This window comes from Lagopus leucura, unplaced genomic scaffold (assembly GCF_019238085.1).
Source record: "Lagopus leucura isolate 7727_CA_CO unplaced genomic scaffold, USGS_WTPT01 Super-Scaffold_100001, whole genome shotgun sequence".
NCBI lineage: Eukaryota > Metazoa > Chordata > Aves > Galliformes > Phasianidae > Lagopus > Lagopus leucura.
This window is the reverse complement of record NW_024962262.1, coordinates 46,518,705-46,541,700: the sequence shown is the minus strand read 5'-3', so window position 1 is coordinate 46,541,700 and position 22,996 is coordinate 46,518,705. Positions and strand designations below refer to the sequence as shown.

Sequence of the window (22,996 nt, the reverse complement as noted above, 5' to 3'; positions counted from 1 at the left end):
TGACTCTGAGAAATGGGTATTTTCTAAAAAAATTTAAGCATATAGACTTCTTGATGACTTCTTGCAGTATTTGTTGTTCTCCTGTATTATTTTAAACCGATGCTTAGAAATTCCTTATTAAGACACATGATTGTGTAATGTCAACTTGTTACATAGCCATAATTATAAAAGGATGGTGCTCTGGACAGAGAGGAGAGAAATTGCAAATACAGTAAGGAAATAATATATCGTAGTCAAGATTTCCTAATATAAAAACCTCATCTCTTCAAATTTAGATTGTATTATGTGTTGGTTCACAGACTTAATTTTATTTATGTGGAGATCTTGATCTAATTCCATACAGTCATGTGCTTCAGGTCAGACTCTTCTTTTTTTCCTCCTTTTTTTCCCCCCCTTATTTGTTTTTGGCTTTACAGTCATAATGGCCAGGGTAGTATGTAGACTTCCATGCTGCTACCATTTGCACTGTGTCTTTTGTAGACAGATCAACTAGGAGTCTGGTAATTCTACGTAAGTGCTATTGTGCTGAAATAGGAAAGATGTGAAAGATGAGAAGCTTGTATTGCCTGGCAAATCCCACATATCTTCATATATCATGGTTTACTGTGTGACTATTGCTGACTATGGTAACTGAAGTTTTGACCTAAACTTTGTAAAGTATGTGCTTACTCAACCAGAAGGTACTGAAGAGATAAAAGCAGTAGTCTTCCAATGTTTCAATGGTAAATAATTATGGAAAATTTAATTATTTTAAATTGAAATGGGTATATGGATATTGATACTTCTTAAAAATATACAGATTAAAAGCATTAGTAAGTTTTCTTTCTCTCTCTCTCTCTCTTTTTTTTTTTTTTAATAGAAGAATGTGTTATTTGTAATTACTTTGTTCTTGTTGGAGAACCTACAGCTATCAGTTGCCCAGTAATTACATTGCCAATGCTTCATTCTGATTACAATCTGACTTGGTATAAAAATGGTAGTAATACACCAATAACCACGGAGACACATGCCAGGATCCATCAGAGGAAGGGCTTGCTTTGGTTTATTCCTGCAACACTTGAAGATTCTGGGCTTTATGAATGTGAAGTAAGGTAAGGAGTGAAACAAATGGATTACTAAGGCTTACAGTGTAGTGATATCTGTGGGACTTCAAAGTACAGATGATTTTTTTTTTTTGGGGGGGGGGGGGAAAGTGATCTTAGATTAGTTAAAAGCAATGTCTTGACCATGCTTTTTGGTGTGCTGCCTTTTTTTCTTCCAAATGTGTTGAATTTGGCATTGCAGAAGTGTTTTGTACAGGAAACTTTTTATGTCAAAGGACAATAATATTGACCATGGTGTGGGTTTTTTTTTTTTCCCCTGTTTGTTTTCATTGTTTGTCTTGGCAGAATTGTAAAGTCACTGTAAAAGGTCTTAACTCCTTCAGCTATTCCTGTGTTCATATGGCTGTTTGATGGCAGCAGATGAGAATAACATTTTAATTTCTTCACTGAATGTGATTAAATGGAAGAAGGAGCTATGAATAGCAAACTCTGTATGCTACACACTATCAACGATGTTACACACTATCAACGCATACAGACTTCCTGGATAGCTGTGCAATTCTGGGGGGATCCTTTTGGGGAATTTACAAACTGAGAAGCAGAAAACCATTCTTATATGTCTTAATATAAAAAATTACCAAACGCTATTTGTCAAAAATGAGAATGCATATGAAGAGCAAAGCAGCGTGCTAGACATCTTTAGAGATAGTGAGAATATTGTTTCCCCAGCATTGTTAAAATGATTTACATGCATAGAGAAGAAAGAAAAGAAATAGATTCCTTTCAATTAGTGCACTGGAAATTGCCACTTCAGGTGGTCAAATCTTATTTATGGTGGCTGAAATCCACTGTGTGCTGAACAGGAAATTAATGCCAACAAGGCACATAGAAATTGTTTTGCTTTGTTTTTTTTTTTTTTTTTTTTTTGGTCATGTCTTGCCACATCACACCAAGAACAACAAATGCAGATCTTTTCAGGTAACCCAAATCTTGTCTTACTAGTTTGTTGTTACATGTACTGCTGTGCATACAGACACCAGTTATGTTGAAGGGATTTAGGATGTGATGTAGTAACAGTGATCAGGAAGAACTTTCAGTGTAGGCCTCTTGCTTTAGATTCAGAAATGAATCCAAAATTGAAACAGGGAAGAAATGCAACCATTACAAAGCTAACTAGATATTACAGTAAACACAGATTTAATTTAGCCATGCTTGCTTTGTGTTTTCTCGGGCATTTGACCTCCTAAGTTTGGCTTGCGTAACAGCAGCATGCCAAAAAATATACAGTAAAGCTCAATTGTATTAACTGTAGGCTATGTTTTGTGCATCATGCATTTAAGATTTAATCTTAAAACTTACCAAGGTGCAGCATATTAAAGTTGTAGCCAAGTCTGTGAAAATATGCATCTGTCTCTTCTTGAAAGCATCTCACTTAGCATGCCGTGAAGAAATGAATAGCGAACAGAAGTTAATAATGGCTATTTCTTTATTTCTGTCTCAGATTTCTGTCTTGTAGTACCACATCTCCTGCAGAGCTTTGATACCACAAATTCTTGTTGGTGTTCTGTGAGCTCTCAGTCAGAAGTGGTTTCATGTTGATATTGTACCAAGGTACAATATGGTGTATTTGGTGTATGTCTTATTCAAATGCTTTGTCTCTCTTGTGCTAAAAGTTATCCTTTGCCCCTTCAAAGATTATTATCAGTGAGATTGACCCATTTTCTTCTTCTGTTTACTTCCAGTTCAGCTGAGACTGAAAGTGTTCCAGAGCAGTTATGGTTTGGGTGACCCTGCACTAATGTGTATGGGCAAAGATAGAGCTGAAAACAAAAATGCTAGGTTGCTGCTCTGGGCTCCACAGTGTCAGCTGTGAGAAGTTCTGAATTCTCATCTGGTGAAACTTCCAGAGCAGATTTTACTTCAGTTCACTACACAACATAAGAGGTTATTCCCATCTCTCTTGATCTGGAACAGAAAGTGAGGGAGAAACTGAGGGTGATGTTTAAGAGCTGGAGAGACTGTAGCAATAGTGATAGAGGCAAAGCTGGTGAAGATACTAAAGTCCCTTTAAGTCCTAAAATCTCTTCTCTATAAATTTCTTGACTTGCTGGAAACAGAGGCTGTGTTGTTAATGACCTGACTTGTTTGCTCTTCTCATTACAGGAGTCTTAACCGCTCTAAACAGAAAATTATAAATGTAAAAGTTTTTAAGAATGATGATGGTTTGTGCTTTAATGGAGAAATGAAGTATGACCAAATAGTGAAGAGTGCAAATGTTGGAAAGATTATATGCCCTGATCTAGAAAACTTTAAAGATGAAGACAATATTAATCCTGAAATACACTGGTATAAGGTATTGTACATATCTATTTAAGATATAGAAGGAAATATTATTTTTAAAGTGTGCTATGAGGTAACTGTGAATTGAAGTTTTAGAAAGAAGAAGTTTACTCTACAGTTTGAATATGGCATCTATCTTGCCACAGTTAGCAAGAGATGCATATTTAAAAAGACAATATGTCAACATTTAGGCTGTAAGTTCCATCAGAATCCTGTATGTGTGTTGCTTTTGTTTGTTGATTTGTGAAATTTGCAGTTGATGTAGCTAATAAGTTGGTAGGTAAGGTATGGAGGTGATGAGTTTAAAAACTTGTGTTTCTTTAAATACTAAGCTCTGCATAGCTATTTCAGTTTCTCCGAATATTAGGCTTATCCACTATCATAGAATCACAGAATGGCCTAGGTTTAAAAGGACCATAACGATGATCTAGTTTCAACCCCCTGTTATGTGCAGGGTCGTCAGTATGTTGATTATAGTATAGTATTCTTACGCCTCTTGCTCTGAATCCAGCAAAATATTGTGTAGACTATGCAGACTCGGAAAGGTATAGGTTTTTTTTGTATTGAGGTAAAATTCTAGAGCAGTTCAACTCTTAATTCTGATGCTGGCTTTCAAGTATTTGTATCGATCTATGTATTATATTTGAAATAAAATGAACAGGTGTAGCATCAAGGCTCTTTTGAGATGAAGTGATTCTAAACTGTTTATAGGTCATGGAAAAGAAAGTCACTGCATTTGCCCTTGCCACAGAAGTGATAATACACCCAACATCATGAGTCATTGCTACAAAAGCTCAGTTTCATCTCAGTGAAGTAGAAATGTAGGCACGCATTCTCTAAATTCTGCTCCAAATGTAATGACTTTTAGTCCATTAGCGTGATAAGTCCTCCTAAATCACAGGCATTTTTGATACTTCTAGGAGTGTAAGTCTGGATTTCTTGAAGACAAACGACTTGTTTTGGCAGAGGGTGGAAATGCCATATTGATCCTCAATGCTACTATCCAAGACAAAGGAAACTACACGTGCCGTATGGTATATACATTCATGGGAAAACAATATAATGTCTCACGCACCATGAATCTGGAGGTTAAAGGTAACTACACAGAGGTTTTATTCGCTTTTTTTTTTTTTTTTTTTTTTTTTTCCCCCTCTATTTATTTCTAAGTTATTTGTATACAGGCATAAGCAATCTGGCATGACATTTTTCAGCTCTGTGGGATGAGGACTGCAGATTTTCTTTAAATTAGTTTTTCCTTGAATGCAATGATTGGAGTGCAATAATGCATATTGCTACCCTTGAACATGGCTTTTGAGAAAGAATTGTCTTAGGAAAATGAAAAATCTGGGGTTAGGAATAGAAAGAAACAGTGGTTACTGGGGTGGTGTTCTTTTTTTTTTTTTTTTTCCACAGAAACAAAATCAAACATGTGAACAACCATTAAATCAAAACCGAACAAGTTATTTTTATTGAGATCAGGGCAGCAGAACTTTTTGTAGCCCTGCTGGTCAGTTTGTTTTTGTAGGCAGCCTTAATGGTGACCTGATCTCTACCATGACAGTAGTCCTTTCAGAAAAGTTGGCTAGAGCTGTATTGTCCATCTTCTTAGATTGAGTCACTATTCTTAGGTTAGATGACAATACAAGAGCAGTAGCTTGATAGCAATGAGTCTCCATATTATTGCAAAATGATACAATTCTAGCCCAGTTTAAGTGTGTACTTGTTAACTTTTAAATAGATACTCAACCTAGAAGATTGAGTCATTGTGATAATTCCTCTTTCTCTTCCTTATCTATCTCTCTGACAAAGTTCATTGCATTACTTTTGATCTTGTTTCTGTTTTGTGGTTTTGTATTACATCTATCTAAATTTCCACTGAATTTAAGACTTAAAAAAAATTGTAAGGTAAACTGAAATCTGTCTTGGAAGCTAAAAGAATAATTTAGTTGGAGCATAGCACATCTCATTAGAGATTTTCTACTGGAAATTTGAAGCTGGCAGTAGATATGGTGCTACAATAGAATCATATAGTAAAACAAAAACATTGCAAAACTTTCAGTTAGAGTAAATTGTGAAAATTGTATTGTCCAGAGGTTTCATTTAGTTATTTATTTTCTTTCAGAAAGTCCACTGAAGATGAGACCGGAGTTTATTTACCCAAACAACAATACAATTGAAGTGGAACTTGGTAAGTAGTGAATATTTAAGAAATCATTAAAATTTAGTTAACAGATAAACTCCGTGCCTTTCTGAGATAACATAGTAACAGTTCAGCTGATTTCTGCAAGACTGGTATGTAGACATGTGCATTGAGAAGGGTGGATGATTGAGCATGATTTCTTGCAAGTAGTTTGCAGATAGAATAACGAGTGCACCTAAGATTGGAGTCTCTTGATCAGCAATGCCAGGTTGGATGTGTCCATATTTGATTATGGCCATCTATCCTTTGTACCACTTCTCACTGCCTGTGTCTTGGCATATCTTCAATTCATTGGAAATATGATTATGTATATGCAACATGTTAGGATATTTACCAGATGAGCATTTTTGGTAGCTTTTCTCATCCTGTATGTTTCCTTTCTCTCTACTCTCTCTGGAAAATGGATTTTCCAGATGATTTTCCAAATGCCCTTCTAGGGAATTAGAAGATTTTTGATACTGATCTTTTGTGAAGCACTGAAATCTTAGTTCATAGATATTCCAGATGCTGTTAGTCTTAGAAATTTCTTTAAACAAAAGAGATTCTGACTGGATAGAAGGACCAACTTCTTCCCAGTGAAGACAGCCAGGCAGTGGAGTTGCACAGAGAAGCTGTGCATTCTCTGTCCTTGGAGGTTTCAAAACCCGGTTGGATAAAGCTTTCAAGTAGCCTGGGCTGATTTGATAGCTGGCCCTGCTTTGAACAGGAAACTAGACTAGAAACGTACTGAGGTCATCCCCAATATCAGTTATTCTGTGAGTCAGTGAGCTTAGAGTATAGTATGCAAGTCTTTTCCTGAGAAGACCTATACATGTTTAGATTGTACCATATATAATAAATGCGTTGTACTGATCTAGCCTAGAAGAATGAGTTTTGAAACTGTATGAACTGTGAATTTTTTTTAAAATCATTTTGTACCAAGTAGAACTGTTTCCAATAAAAATCTTTGATTAAAAAGGGCTTTAACTGATCTTGGAGAAATGTGAGTGGCTGTTGCAATTTCCTAGTGCAGAGAGGTCTAACATGTCTGGCACTGTTTTAAGGAAGCAATTATAAATGCTAATAAAAATATTAGCAGTTAGTTCATTAAAGAAGCCCAGAGGAAAGGTTGTGCTGGGGCTCTAGCACCATATGGGAACCAAGGCCAGAGAATCGTGGATTACTCTTAGATACGTCACACTGATGGTAGTCAAACCACTATTCAGGGGTCTGATCAGCTTAGGCCCTTAAAAGGCACTTTAATTTACTGAATGCATAAAGGACTTTTTTAATCCTTTGAGAAAATGGAAGATCAAGTAATTGTCATTCCAGGGGCTGCCTGTTATATTCTTTGCTTATATTAAGATTCGTTATGGGACACCTGTGACTTTTTGTTTAGACAACTACGTTTTAGATGAGCATTTGGATCCAAATTTGTTAAAGCTTGAACATTGTTGATTAAAATTTGCTGTTATGTTATTGCTCGTCGTAACTGATCTGAGGCATCCAAACCAGCTTTAATTACTTCACAGACATTGAGAAAGCAGTCATGCATGGGACTAAAGGGAAACACAAGGCCTTCACCCACAAGGTGGGCTTATTGTAGCTGAAGAATTAACACAAAATAAATGTTTCTTGATGACAAGGAGACTCTTTAAAGGAAGGGGTTTCTTAAGGCAAACTCTATTCTGGAGGGAGAAGGTTGAAGAGAATCTGGGATTTCTATGTAAACCCTGTTCTAGTAATTACTCTGGAATAAACCTTTAGTTCACATGCATGCTTTTGATAGAGACTATCCTTTGGTGGAAGCATCTAGATCTGTGGTTCTAGGAAATGAAACCCTGAGATCATTACATAACTTCTGTTGGTAAAATAAAGAAGGAAAGGACTCCATGAAAGATGCTTCCGTTCTTGTAAATGGAACTGTTTGAGGTACATTCACAATAAATACATTCTGCAACTTGACTTGCTTTCTTAATGCTACTGTATGATGCTCATACTGTAAGATCTGGATTCTTGATGGCAAAGGAACTTACAGATGGGTGAACTTGCTCTGAAAGTAGAGTGTCAGTGTAATCAGAAACGATTCCAGTAGACAATGTTGGCCAAAAGACTCTGATCTGATGTAGATACGCGTGGTCACTAAGAATAGGATGCAGCTCCAATTCACAGGTACCTCCCTGTAAGTGTCTGCATATGTCTTAAGGACTTCAACTTGTGCTGTTATTAATAGAAGCTTAATTCAGTTGCCTATCCGTAGATGTCTAGTGCTGTTTTGGTTGAACTGACTGCTCCAGCTGTGCAGGTTTCCTGAAGATTTAGAGTATTATCTACCAGCACTGTATAGATGTTTTTGAAATGTTATCACACTGTGTACAGGCAACTGATTTGAGCCTGGGAGATTTTTGAGTGTAGTCAGAGGAGTCTGGAGAGCCATTCAGATGGAAAGGCTCAGGTATCCATTCCAATAGCAGATTCCAGTGGAGGTGAACTCCTTTACTAGGTTAGATATTTAGTTCACATGTAGACATGAACATTCAGATACCTACATTTAGGGTGGAATTCACATCCAGATTGGAGACACTCAACAGTGGAGTAGAAATGGATGAGTTTTATGGACTCTGCTTTTTGTAAGGTAAGTGGGTTTTTCCTTACCCCTCTTTTTCCAGCTGTTCCCCTAACACTGGAATCTGCTTTTGTTGCAAGACTTTCAATTGCTGTATTTAATTTTTTTTTTGCTTTGTAGGCTCTCATGTAGTCATGGAATGCAATGTATCAAGTGGTGTGTATGGCTTGCTTCCATACTGGCAAGTTAATAATGAAGATGTTGATAGCTTTGACAGCACCTACAGGGAACAGTTTTATGAGTAAGTTCTTATACATTGAACTTAAGTGCATTTCTGTGTGATGCAATCGGTAGTAATTTGTGGTGAATTCACTGTAAAGTTGACTAGTAGTTAATGGCAGTAGTTGTTCAAAGAACGATTAGAAATCTGCATCAAGTACATGATATCCTTAATGCTTGATTTAAAATATATAAGCAATTTCTGAAAAACACAAATGGAATGAAGCAACTATATTCAGACCTTCAGAAAGTTGTTATGAAACGTACCATTTTGTAAGGCTTATTTATGTATTTACTTTATGCAGCCCTTTTACTAATAGATTACATCTTGTCCTCTGTCATTAATGTGAGAAGGAAAGATATTTTAAGGCCAAAAAAAAAAAAAAAATCACTCTATTTTTATTTGTTAAATTGATATAGCTGTTGATTTTGAAGTACACAGAGGAGAAGACCTTGTTGTAGAATATTTAGGGTTATATATTTTTTTCATTTAGGTAAATTAAGTACGAATTAAACCAGAAAAAACCACAGTAATTTCTTCCAAAACAGAAGGATCTTTGTTTCTGAGTGACTAATTTATACTGTAAGAAATTGTGGGTATGCTGTCTGTTTTATCGTCACATCAACCACTGCCACTAACCATAATTCTTAAAACTAAGTGTAGAGAAGGATGGAGGGGGTTTTTCAACTGGCCATTTCAGAATCATGCAGAACCATTGCTGTCTCCATCACCAGTGCAAAAACTGGATAATGTCATGTTGAATACTGTTCTTAAAATGATTTTTTGTATGTGATTCCAGTTTCTGTTGATGCTGGTTTTCTAATTCTTTTTCTTTTTCCCCCAATGAAAGAGAGGGAATGCCTCATGGGATTGCTGTGTCTGGAACAAAATTTAACATTTCAGAAGTGAAATTAAAGGATTATACTTATAAATTTTTCTGTCACTTCTTTTATGATTCTCAAGAATTTACATCATACATCAAATTGGAACACCCAGGTAAGCTGCCTCATCTTGATAAAATTATGGTCCTTGATGATTACTTCTTAATTAGTTTGACACCACATTACTTGTGGCTAAAACTGTGCAATGTACCTTTGTGCTAAGCGGGCAGTACAATTCAGTATCTTCCTCTGTGGCATCTTTCTCTCATATTCCTTTTCACAGTAAGTTTAAAGAAAATATCACTTGGAATGTGCTTTGCTTTCTCTTGTTTGGTGTTTGGGAAAAATCAGTGAAACATTTAAATTACATTGAAGCAAATATGAGTCCGTGGCAGAATATTGTGCTTCATTTTGCACACTGGCACATGGATCAGAGGATATAGCGTGCACAGAAGAGCTGTGAAAATGGCCAATTCTCTTAGAGAACCAAGAGGAGACATAACTAAGACTGGAACTAGGCCTTAAAAGAAAACAAATACATTTGTGGATCTGATTGTTCTAACTTCACTAACAACGAATGGGCTCAGATGGCCAGGATAAGAAAAAGTTGTTTAGATAATAGGAAAAGATCTTAAGGATGATAGTGAAGCTATGAAATAGTTTGTTTGGAAAGGTTGTGGGATTACTGATGCATGTGCCTTGTCATCACCTTCTAGACTCATGCATGTTGACTGGGAGCATCCAGCTGCTTGTTGGATATCTTGTAATCAGCTCAGAGACAGGATATGATTGATCTGTTGCTGACTAGCCTGAAATCTTTCTTTTTAGTATATAAACCTTATGCTAAAGGTAAAATGAGCATGTAAAACCACAGATTCAATGCTCAAGAATTTCATTCTTTGTAGTTAAGAACAGATGCGTAGAAAAGCAAACTACCAGATTTAATAAGCAGCGACTTATTTTATTTTTTGATTTAGCTATGGAAGATTATCTGGTCTGCTGAGTGGCCAAGCTCACTTGGTCAACGGTGAGCCAATCTTTTGACAGAGGTTATTTTCAAACTGGCAACACGGTAAACAATAATTGACTGAAAGTGGATCAGAGCTCTAGCTTCCTACAGAAGTATAAACAAATTAATGGCTTACCGTAAACTAAGATTGTCAGGGTAGCAATTAACCTCAGAATTTTTCAAATGTGCATCAACTAAAAATTGTAGTTTGTGGAATTGTTTGTGAGTGTGATTTCTTTTTTTCTTACTTGTTGTTTTTTGATGTGTTGAAGACGACAGAGTAGGAGGTTCAGCAGTGGATCTTTGATGAGGCTGCGTACTATGGGTGAACAGTCTGGAAAAAGCAGCATAGTCAGGAAGCCATCTCTGACTTCCTTCCTTTCTGACTGATTAAATTTTGTACAAGAACTCTCACTGTACTGTAACACTGAGATATACATTAATATTTTGGTGTATTGGCTGAGAGAAGCCTCTTTAGTCCCACTGTTAAGGTACCTTTTCTCTGAAAGATAAAATCTGACACGTCAAAATTGTATTTGTAAAAAGTATGCATGAAAATATTTCAGTTTTGTCCTTCATTGTATTTTCTTCTTTTCCAATCCCTTATTGACTAACAACACTTGAAAAAAGGTAGGCAGTTTTTAACATTTCTTTTCTTTTTCTGTTCCTCATCTATAATTCTACTTTCATTTGTTTTGTTTTGTTTCTCCTTTTATTCCATGTTTTACTGCAGTTCAGAACATTCGGGGTTACTTGATTGGAGGAGGAATTTCTTTGATATTTTTATTGTTTCTTATACTCGTTATCTACAAGATCTTTAAAATCGATATTGTGCTTTGGTATCGGAGCTCCTGCCATCCTTTCCTGGGTAAAAAAGGTATGTTTATGTAGCAGTGCAGGTGTACTTTGAGAGTGCTGTGTGTTGCATGGAGCAGATTGTCTCCATGGAGTGTGACTGGTAATTTCTCATGAGTTTTCTCTCTGTTGTGTGCTAGCATTCAGAATAACATTGAATGGTGTGCTGTCTGTAAGAGCGGCATGCTGAAGTTTGGGCCATTTCCAAACACCTGAGAACAACTGCATCAGTAGGGAAACAGAAAGTATCTACTAGATATATTGATTCATTGGGACTTCTGTAAAGTCCTATGTCTGGTCTTTCTGAAGTTGTGTTTTCTGACATATTAAATGTGCTTCTGATCTTGAAATTTGCCAAGTATTTTGTTTTTGCATCTAAGTGGTTGTGTTTTGGTTACAAGAATGATCTAATACTTACATGGCTGCTGGAATTCCAAAACACTCAATTGTCCTATTGCAACAGCTATTTTCTAGATAATTCAGTGGTAATGTTTTTTTTTGTTTGTTGTTTTTTTTATATTTACAGTTGAATAAGAATACAGATCTCTTGCCTGTTTAGATCCAGCATAGTGAATTCTTGAGTCCCATTTCTACAAATATATCAGGTTCAATATAATTATGCATGCTTAGATAGTAGTAAGATTAGATCCCAGAGTAATGTGTCAAGTGGGGGATGAAACAGAACTTAGCAATATGATTTTTGTTTATGTCTTTGGAATTCTTTTTTTAAACTATATTATTCTTATTGCTCATTCTTTAGTTTCAGATGGAAAGATCTATGATGCTTATGTTCTATATCCAAAGAACAGAGAGAGCTGTTTGTACTCATCAGATATTTTTGCTCTGAAGATACTGCCAGAAGTCTTAGAAAGACAGTGTGGATATAACCTCTTTATATTTGGGAGAAATGATTTAGCAGGAGAAGGTGAGCAGTCTGAAAACAAATAATACTCAAGTTTTCTCATAGATAGCTGAAGTAAGCTGCAAAAATAACTCAGGAACAGGGGTCTTTCAATGTCTTTCCACGGACCATTATTTGCTTTGTCTTCCATTTGCGTGTAACAAAAATTTGCATATCAGAACAAGCTATTAATGTGAAAAGGTCATAGCTTTATCTAGGTGTATGGTTTTGGTTGCTGTTTTTATGCAGAACTTCTGAACATCTACTCACATATGGTCAGATTGTGTTGCTTTGGCCAAATCTACTCTTGACAGCTAACATAGCTTGCACACTCTTATCCTGTCCCTATTTATAAGTTAAAGTTGGCTCAAATATCAAGCAGTAAACAAAGCAGTTGGAATGTATGGGTACCATCTTAATAGCTGGAGCACCTCTCCGATGAAGAAAGGTTGAGGGAACAGGGCTTGTTTAGCGTGGGAAAGAGAAGGCTCTGAGAAGACCTCATTGTGGCCTTCCAATATATGAAGGGAGCATATAAACAGGAGGGGCAGTAGGATGATGGGGAATGGTTAAACTGAGACAGGGGAGGTTTAGGTTAGATATTAGGAGGAAGTTTTTCACACAGAAGGTAGTGTCACACTGGAACAGGTTGCCCAAGGAGGCTGTGGATGCCCCATCCCTGGAGGCATTCAAGGCCAGCCTGGATGTGGCTCTGGGCAGCCTGGTCTGGTGGTTGGTGATCCTGCACATAGCAGGGGGGTTGAAACCAGATGATCGCTGTGGTTCTTTTCAACCCAGGTCATCTATGATTCCATTCTATAATTAATTTTGCTTGACCTTTTTTTCTCTCTGCAGCTGTGATCAGTATTACTGATGAAAAAATCCATCAAAGTAGAAGAGTAATAATTATCTTAGTACCAGAACCATCATGTTATGGTGTTTTAGAAGATGCATCTGAAAAACATCTTGCTGTGTATAATGCTCTTATCCAGGATGGTATAAAAATAATTCTGATTGAACTTGAAAAAATAGAAGATTATGCAAACATGCCAGAATCCATCAAATATGTTAAGCAAAAGTATGGAGCTATCCGATGGAAAGGGGACTTCTCGGAAAGGTCACACTCAGCAAGTACGAGGTTCTGGAAAAAAGTGCGCTACCACATGCCGTCCAGAAAACATGGATCTTCATCAGGGTTTCATTTGTCACCATAAGACTTGAATTCTCCCCAGGCAACAACAGAAAAATGACTGACAAAGTTTATGTAATTGGTGATGGACTGACAGAAGGTTGCATGTTTTGTACAAACAATCTCACCCAAGTTTTCTGGATTGAAGGTACTACAACTTTATCTACAGACGTGAACCATATTTTCTTCTGACCACATCAGCAGAATGTCTTGAAATGTCATCAACAGCACAGTGATGGCACGGAAACATTTAGGAAGTACTTAAAGGATTCTTCCAAGAATTGCACTGTGATTTTCTAAAGCATTTTTTAATTTTGTAAAACAATAAGAAAGACCCAGAAAAATACTTTCGAGCAATTGAAGGATGAGTATGAAGGAAATCGTATAAATTAATTATAATTGTGATGTTATATATTGGACTTGGTTGATGCTGGTAAGTGATTTTTTTTGTTGTTGTTTTTTTATGAAATGACATGAATTTTATTTGTTACAAGTTTATTTGCTGCTTTGTTCATTTTGCTCAAAGGTAATACCATCATTGTTAGTGCACCTGTGTGGTATCACCCAAGAGAAAAGGTAAGAGGCAATCCCAGCTTCCCCAGAATGCTGCTCAGCCTGACAAAGAGTAAATTCTCTTTCCTGATCTATCTTACATTTAAAGAACTGCATGGTTCTCGGCCCCTAATGCCATTCAGACACCATTAAAAGTATCATTGTATTGCTGTTCCTAGTCTTAAAATGTTTAATGTCCAGAAGACTTTTATCTTGTTAAGTGCTTTAGTATATTTGTCCTTTATTACCATGTGGAGCTACGAGGTCATGACTGATTCTCTCATGCAGACTAGAGAATTGTTGGCTTTTTGTTGGCATCTCAGGGACCAAAGGTGCTTCAGGGCACAGACTACAAAGCTGGGTTGTCCCCATGTGTTGCTGATGCTGGAAGTGAGCATGTTTCTCCTCCTGTTCCCAGCCAAGGTGCTGGCTCCAGCATTTGTCAAATCTGAAAGCTTATGCTACCTGAACAGGCTAATGTGGCAGAGATGCTTTTCTGTTCTCCCACATCAGTGAGTTTATCATTCCTGGAAGGGTCATTGTGCAGTGGAAAAGGAAAAAGGATAGAGTGGTCATGCTTGGTAGTGCTATATGCATTTAGAAAATAGAGCTGAAATAACACTGTTGCCCAGAGACGGCTGGAGTCCAATGGGTTTACATGAAAACTGTTAAAACTTATTGTGGATGCTGAATGCTTTTTCTTTCCCTCTTTCTTACTTTTGCTTTTTTAGCAACTTTATGTACAACATGAAATTGTTAACTCCGAAGCTAAGACTCATGTGTGGACAGTGATGCAGTCTGTAATGATAAATTCTCTTGAAGGGGGATTGTCTATTTTCAAAGAAATCATCAAATTTAGTGTCATGTTTGTAGATAGAAGATTTACAGGAATAAGAGATGTGGGAGTTAAACCATCTGTGCTTTTCATTTTCTGCCCGAATTTCTACTTCTAAGTTAGAGATTTAGTTTTGTATGGAAGCTTCAGTGTTTATCTGTTACAAGTGGACTATGTAGTCTAAGTATAAGGCATAGATGGTTCTTGAACAAACTTAGAAAATTTCAGTTTGGTGAACTCTATGCCATCTGAAAACTAACTTGTGGTTCAAGTTATCATACACAGGCATTGCTTGGTTTTGCTGCTAGTGACTTTTGATTATTAATGAGTTCCTTTTTAAAAACAAACAAAAAAATGTTCTGGGAAGATAAGTATTGAACTGTTTTTGTGATTGTTAAAATGTAGGTGTAATGACCAATTGCCTGTGTTCTCAAGGAAAAAATATGACAGCTCTGGTAACATTGTGTGGGTAGGGAAAAGGCACAAGGCTGATTAATAAACTTAAAGTGAAGATCTGGTTTATGTAACAGTTGCAAAATAGCTAGGAAATTATGCATAAGGGAGAGAGAATTGAGAGAGAATTGAGAGAATGAAGGAAGCAAAAAAAAAAAAAGAAAGCTCTGTAGTTGTGCACACTAACTCCTTTGTGATTGTTTGCTCTAGTGTTAATAATTGTCCTAGTATAGAATTTCAAGACAAGGCATCTGATCAGACTGTGATGGTTCATTTGCAACACGAGTTTCGGATCTGCCTTTAATTTCTGCTTGTGATTCTGGATTTCTGTTTGTGTTCATGTCCTCTTAACTTCTGTTTTGCAGAACTTCTTTTTCCCAACTCAAATTTCAGTAAATCTTATTACATACTGCAGAACAGTCAGCTTACTACTATGTAAAATTCCTTTGCTTTCCAGGCTGTTCTCACAGGCTGCTGCATTAGGCAGAAATTTTTCCTTTGAATTGATCCTTTGATATCTCTGATACCACTTTTTCATCTGAAAAACTTATGTTCTGCATCCTTCAGAATTCTTCTACTCTTTGAGTACCGCTTCCTTCATTTTGACACTGTAGTGTTATTTTTTGTTTGTTTTTTTTTTTCTGTCATTGGCTCTTTTCTTCCTTCCCCATCCTCAACCAAAAGAAACTGATGGTCTGAGGTGCCATCCCTCATAACTGCCATTAGGATGACCATCCTAATAGTGGATAGTGGTGACCTTTGTGTTGTGCCTCACAGGTGACAAAGCCAATGGAAATAACTTTCTTTCCCACTATAAGTTATTTGATTACTTTGGTGTATGCTGGAAATTTGATATTCTCTGCCTTCTCAGCTTTGTGAGCTGAGTGTATATCTGACCAGAATGGTATGAGGGACAAGAGGGGGGGAAAAAGTATATGGGAAATGTCAGGGTATTTCCAACTGTTTTGGTACTGGAATATTTTATCAAAGAATGTCATGTATGTATAGACCAATTCACACTCTTATCTTCTGTTCTCATTCTGTGTTTTATTCTAGACAGAATTGTCTTGGGAGAAACACTTCTGGTCATGAGGTGTCACATTCACATAGCTGTTGCACTAGATCTGCTTTTCAATATAGTGTTTGTTTGGTGATAGTCCATCATGGTAAAAGAGCCTTGAGATCCATCTCAAGTTACTGAAATTCATCTGGACAAGGTGAATGTGCTAATTGGTATGGTTCACATTGATAAAAGAATTTAGTGGGACAGAAGCTGTATGGTTTGGTCTTTTGTCAGAGGATCCCAATATCAAATGTGAAGACTAGACACTGGAAGTATCATATTTTTACTTGGAGGACTAATATTGACTTTGCATTTCCACCTTGACAGTTTGCAAGCCAGCCAACAGAGTTCCACCAACCTCTGGCCTCTTCAGTTTTCGTGTTTATGAAAAACTGCTACTTGTTATGCCTTCCTTTAGTGGAAAGTTATTTTACTGAGCCAAAATACTGTTAATTGTTTGTTTTGATATACTTGTATGACTGAAGTTTTCATGTGTGTTATGTAAAGACACTTTGAAGAAAGGTTGTTTTTAATTCAATAAAACACTACCTAATTTTTTTCTTACAGCGTTGCTTTTTTCTCCTCATTTCTCTACTAAAGCATGCTGAAAATGAACAATAGCAAACAGCTGTCTTAATTTGAAGTGTTTTGGACACACTGCTTTATTTGTATCATATAATCATAGAATCACAGAATCATGGAATGGCCTGGGTTGGAAAGGACCACAGTGATCATCTAGTTTCAACCCCCTGCTATGTGCAGGGTCACCAACCATCAGACCAGGCTGCCCAGAGCCACATCCAGCCTGGCCTTCAATGCCTCCAGGGATGGGGCATCCACAGCCTCCTTGGGCAACCTGTTCCAGTGTGACACTACCCTCTGTGTGAAAAACCTCCTCCTAATATCTAATCTAAACCTCCCCTGTCTCAGTTTAACTATTCCCCTCTTCCCTTCCCATTTGCACTGCATTCAATCTGCTATTCTCAGAACTGGGCAAGGGGGGAAGAGTCTCAGTAACTACTGGGGCAAATCTAGGTTGTCTCAGTACAACCTTAGCACTAACCACCTCACTCTGTCTGGGTAGCCAGGAGCTGAGAGCTTGTCTTTGCCCTGTCCTGTGCTTTCCTTGCAGGGAAGTGAGGCTAGATCAACTCCAAGCCTGCAGCATCATGCACTGGGAACAGCACAGTGATTTAACATGCTGAATCCTGATGAAACAGTTGAGTTTCTCATCTTGCTTAGGAATCTCATTTTATTTTTATTATTATTTTGAAAGTTAGAAATTTCTAGCATTAACATATTAATTGCTAGCCGAGACTTCTCATTTTTCCTAGTTTGCTAGTAGGTCCTCCTCCCATGCAAGTCTTCTCAAAGTGGTTATTGTATTGGCTGGGACAGCACACAGTATTTCAGCTGAAGGTGAGCTAGTACCCTATATTTTGGTAGGGTGCTAAGAAACGTGTGTGTGTGTGTGATGGAGATGGTGATCCTCATAATAGTTGGTGGGAGTAGGTACAGGGCTGAGCTCTGCTGCTTGTACCATTCAGTTATTGGATGTACCAGAAGGATCTCATGGCAGCAGAATAATTGTAGCATATTGATTGCAATGGAAGAAGCCTTCAGGCAGCTCCCACAGGTCTCAGGTTACTTGGGAGAGAAGCAGTTTTTTTGTCATATACCACTTTTTCTCTTAACAATAGGAATGATGAACAGTGCTATCTGTTTTAAGGACATCGGATAAAGGCTGTAAAGTCTTCAGTGCTGGCAGACCTTACCAGGTCTGTCTGATGTGGCAGAGCTCAGGGCTTCCAGCATCTGAAGAGACATACAATTATCTGTGAAATCTCTTATTACCTTTTCAGATTACCTCCAATCAGCAGTATTTTAATCAACATCCTGATTAAGTCAGAATGCCTTTTTTACTAGGACTTATGAATGCTTGCATCAGTGCACTGCAGGATGCAATAGATACATCCCCAACTCCGTTGAAAATAGTTCTCCCAATTTAAGACAGCGTTTTGTTTTGTTACTCAACTGGTGACTTGGATTTTCTCCTTAATCTGTGTTTCTGGATTGCAAGTAGTTATTTTTGTATAAGAATCTAGTGGTGTCACTTCTGCATGTACGAGGAGCATAAGCAAAATAAGCAAACACTGTTATGAGCCAGGCCTCACACAATTCTCTTTCAGCTTTTGTGACACAGATAAATCACACAGAAAACTTCTGTGTGTTGTGCCGAGAGCACTAATTAAAACATTGATGTGAAAGCAATGGCTGATCCCATGGCAAGATCCCTGTGACACTAACTACCACCATACTTTAGCTGTTCCCTTTTAAAGTATCTGCTCCAGCTTTCCATGAGCTGCTTCACAGCCAGCCTTGCAGTCAGGTTTTGCAGTGCAACTCAGCTTTTCCTGCTCTATCTTGATAATTGATTTCCAAGATGAAAGTGATAAGGATATCAAAGAGAAATAAAAAACAGCATAACGTGATGTGACTGAACACTGTGACAGTCCACTTCTGTTTTCCAGTGATATATATCTATCTAAGTGATCTAAGTGATATATATTTTCTTGCACCTTACAAATTAATTTTGAATATTTATTTGGCGTCAGATGTTTTTCTGTTCTCCAATTGTATTGTGCATACTTTTTTATTGCTGAAAAGCTTGTCTGCTCCTACAACTATTTTAGATGGTCCACAGAAAGATGCTGTTTCTTGAAGCAGATCTTGCTGTCTTTAAAGATTGCTAGCTGCTGGATCTGTAATTCCATATGTCGGTTACTCTAGAATTTGGGATAGAAATAGTTTTGCCTCCCTGAGCAAAATATGTGGAAAACTTAGCATTTTGCTTTCTTCTTAGTTATCATAATTTCTGGGATTGTGTCTTCATTTCTATTAGCTCTGCTGCCTTCTCACCTAGTTGCCAATACTCTTCTCAAAGCAAGTGGAAAGCTTAAATTATTGTTGGGGCCACGTGTAATTCTTTTTTTCATTCTGATTGCACTGAAGACCTATTTAACTGGGCATTTTTGAGCTAAAGAGCATCTTATTCAGTGTTTTAATTTACCTTAAATATGAGCTCTGCCTTATTTTTGTCACTTCTCATGGTTATGAGCTTGAAAATGGGTCTTGTTAGTTTCATGTCTCAATTCTGAAATGTTTTTTGCCAAAACAAATTCCTCGAGGTGAGTTTTAAGCTTCACACTTGTGCAGGTAAAGAGAGAGGATGTAGATTTGTTGAAGGGGTGAAAATGAATAAATTATTTTCTGTGAGAGGGAAGAAAAGGACAGATTTGGCTATAAAAAGAGGCCCCAGCTCCTTTGAGAGAAACTGGATATGTACTTACCAGAAGTACAAATGACTTTCTATGCTCTACTAGTGAATAAATTGTAACTGCAAGATGGATGTTTAATTACCACACCATGAGTGCAGAAATATTCCTGCAAAATGGATGTAAATGCTTAAGCCAGTTGCTCATTGTGGAATTGTTCATTAAAATGGAATTACACATTCTTAGCAATGAAAGAACATTTAGACAGCTTTGACATTCTTAATAAGCTGAGTTTGGATGAACGATATTAAGAAAGCCTGTTTCCTGCAGCTTTAATCATATCTAGGTAGCTAACTGCAATGACATTTTGCGATATATTTTCCTGTAGACTCAACAAGTTTATACTATCATATGTGTAAGGATATTCTGAATGTCTTTAGCAAAGGTTAAAGTTCCAGAAAAAAATACATAAAGGGCTTTAAACTTCTGCTAGCTTTAGATTTGCTCTGCTCAGTTTCTTTTGAGAAAGAGATAGTTGACTATGATTGGCTACAAACTATATAGCTTTGCCCTAAAAACTCTTCTGGGTGCTTTAGAGATACTGTGTGACTATAGTCTCTTTTCATGTGGAAGGGATTTACCCGCACCACATAACACAAAGTGTATAGAATTCTGTAATTTCCTTTTTAAAAATAGCAATTACATTTGCTTGCCAATGTCACAAGTCCTAAAAGGAAACAAACAAAAAGAAATATTCCCCTACCCCTAAAAAAACTCCAAAGGTCAAGAGTGCCTTGTGCTAGTACCCAAGGTTAGACCTATACAAGTAAGCATCACCTTGATTTTTGCAGGGTAAATCAAGCAGGTGTTCAGGACATGGTGTCCACCCAACGTTATTGCCAGGCAGCTTCCTTCCCACCCATATGTAAGTGAATATTCTTGCTCCTGCTGACTGCACTATTTCTGATACAAACCACGAGAGCCATCGTCCTTCTTGGCCACCTGGGCACACTACTCATGTTTAGCTGGCTGTCAACCAGCACCCCCAGATCCTTTTCCTCCATACAATCTTCCAGCCACTGTGCCCTAAGCCTGCAGTGTTGCCTAGGGTTGCTGAGACCAAAGCGCAGGACCTGGTTGCTGCTCTTGATCTTGCTGAACCTCATACAGTTGGCCTCAGTTTACTGATCCAGCACGTGTCACAGCGTGCCTCCTTCTAACACCACATCCCTTGCTTTGGTGGAGGACAACATGCGCAGGCATAGCAGGGCGTAAACTCTTATCTGTGGTTATCATGCGGTGAGCAGGATGGCAGATTAGATTATGTTTATATTTGGTAAACACAGCTTAGAAATAGTACCTGAAAAAGCATGGAGGGAGGAGTAGGAGAGGATTATTCTCCACGGAGAACTTTGTAGCTGGTGTAGCAAACATGCTTAAACAGTACTTCTAGCAGGGATGAGAACCTGTCTTGGCAGTTCCACAGAGCCCAGATTTCTGCTCGCTTTGGGAGGAACCTTTGCTCTGCCTTGCTGTTTGTTTTTGGGTAGCTCAGTCAGTGACAGCACAGTGTTAGAATGCCCGTGTGATTTTGTTCACGCTTCTTATTCCAGCAGCGGTACATGAGTGAAGCAGAGAACCGAAGAAACCTGGTGCAGCGCTCCCAGGGCAGCAACGAGCTTAGTAAGTTCTAAAGAAAGAAAGAAAGGAAGAAAGAAAAGAAAAGAAAAAAATCAAAAGCAAATCAACGAGTGATGGCTTGTTGCGATCGCAGCTGAGGCAATCGCACGCCGGGAGGGGAGGGGAGGGAAACTCAGAGCTGACGTGGGGCCGCCTCACCAGCGCAGCCAGGGTATGGGAGGTTTCTCTGGCTGCTGCTGCCGCGACACTGGGCTTTTCCGCCTCTATCAGCTCCGTACGGCCGGGCCGAGAGCCCAGCGGAAGGCAGGTAGCTGCGGGGCTTCAGCCGAAGGGCTTTTTCGAGGTGGGAATCTGTCACTGCGCTGGGCGGGAGGGAAGCTGCCATCCCGATTTGGGTTGTTTTAGATCCACGTGTGGTAATGGGGTGTCGGTGGTTCATGGAATAACGGCTAAAAGTAGATGGGGGCGAGACCCTTAGTTCTGTAACTGGCTCCGTATAGGGGTGCTGACACCGCTCTTGTGTGTGTAACAGTGGGGAAAGAACGCAGGGGTTTCACGACCGTTTTTCCTGTATTAGAGGGGAGAGGCTTGATAAGCTCTTGTGAAGACTCACAGCAGTCAAGTAGTCAAGAGAAGCGGATAAGGTACACATGCTGAATGATTTATGTAAAAGAAATGTCTGTTAGTTCTCTACTCTGCCCTGATGAGGCCTCACCTGGAGGCACTGTGTTCAGTTCTGGGCTTCCCAGTACAAAAAAGACATGGATCTCCTGGAGAGAGTCCAGCAAAGCACCACAAAGATGATAAAAGGCCTGGAGCATCTCCCAGATAGGGGTCTGGTCAGCCTTGAGAAAAGAAAACAGAGGGGATCTGATCAGTGTCTATAAATATCTAAGGTGAGGGAGGCAAAGGGACGTGGCCAATCTCTTTTCAGTGGTGTGTGGTAATAGGAAAAGGGGAAGCGGCCACAAACTGAAGCATAGGAAGCTCCACACAAATGCGCATAAGAACTTCTTCATGGTAAGGGTGACAGACACCGAAACAGGCTGCCAAGGGGTTGTGGACTGTTGCACATTTTAATCCATCCATGCATTTGAATAAGGCAGTCAAAGTACCTGAAGTCTGGAGCAATTCCTGTGAGCCAAAGTTCTAATGAAACTAGGTGTCTTGCTTCTTCTTTTTTTTTTTTTTCCTTCGTTCTTTTTTAATTGAGCAGATCAACTTTGAAAGGACTAAACAGCAGAGGAACAGGTGGCTATACTAACTTAGTCTCAGATTTTTATGAAAATTTTGCTTTACGTGTGTTGTCATGTATGCTGTCATTGTAATTCAGTTGCATGCATCAACAGAGACCTTTCTTTCCCTGTCTTTGCCTCAATTGATGAGATTTTTTTCTTCCAGGCTGAAACTCTGTGGGCATGGCCTTGGATACAAGGAGTTTTTTCTCCTCTGGAAAATTTGGGCAAAGGTAGCACCAACTGGTTGCTATCCTGAACAATAAAGCTGTATAGATCAATTGCAGGATCAAGATGTGGACAAAATGGCTGAGAAAAGGAAGAAATTTATCTCTTTGTCATGGCAGAATATGGTGGGTAAGACATTTTCACTTGACTCTGCAGTCATAGTTTATTATTTTCATTATGACTTATGCAAAGAGATGTACAGAGCAGAGCCTAGTTTTCTTGTCATTTGTAACTTCCATATATATGATTTTTTTTTCTTTATGAAAAGTCAGATACAAGTGTGGGTCTCCTCAGAAGAGTTCATTTGACTGGTTTTACATAGTGCTATGTATTTGCAGCAATTCTGTGTTGGAAACAAGATAAGTTAAAAATTGAAGTATTTAGAAAGAAACAGAATTTATAGAGAAATAGATTCTGAAGAATAGTTCTTCAGAACATGGAAAAATATTACTTTTGGATAGTTTCCATGTC

General features: G+C 38.1%; 2 protein-coding genes across 7 annotated transcripts in view; both read left to right on the top strand.

Annotated features, from left to right (window-relative positions):
• IL1R1 (interleukin 1 receptor type 1) overlaps nt 1–13,304 on the top strand; it is a 19,466-nt gene extending 6,162 nt beyond the window's left edge. The window contains 9 exon segments of the mRNA XM_042866784.1: nt 860–1,091; nt 3,207–3,396; nt 4,304–4,478; nt 5,506–5,571; nt 8,309–8,429; nt 9,259–9,404; nt 11,032–11,175; nt 11,914–12,078; nt 12,910–13,304. Of these exon segments, the coding sequence (XP_042722718.1) occupies nt 860–1,091; nt 3,207–3,396; nt 4,304–4,478; nt 5,506–5,571; nt 8,309–8,429; nt 9,259–9,404; nt 11,032–11,175; nt 11,914–12,078; nt 12,910–13,304 (1,634 nt within the window).
• The window catches only part of LOC122177554 (interleukin-1 receptor type 1-like), a 23,982-nt gene continuing 14,265 nt past the window's right edge, over nt 13,280–22,996 (top strand). For 2 of the 6 annotated variants that reach the window (XM_042867082.1, XM_042867076.1), the window contains exons 1-3: nt 13,280–13,676; nt 21,035–21,104; nt 22,464–22,654. In XM_042867082.1, the coding sequence (XP_042723016.1) occupies nt 22,592–22,654 (63 nt within the window). In that variant the 5' untranslated portion in view covers nt 13,280–13,676; nt 21,035–21,104; nt 22,464–22,591. Of the gene's footprint in view, nt 13,677–21,034; nt 21,105–21,281; nt 21,406–22,463; nt 22,655–22,996 lie in introns of those variants that run through there. The other 4 variants (XM_042867081.1, XM_042867077.1, XM_042867080.1 and 1 more) reach the window with 4 other exon arrangements.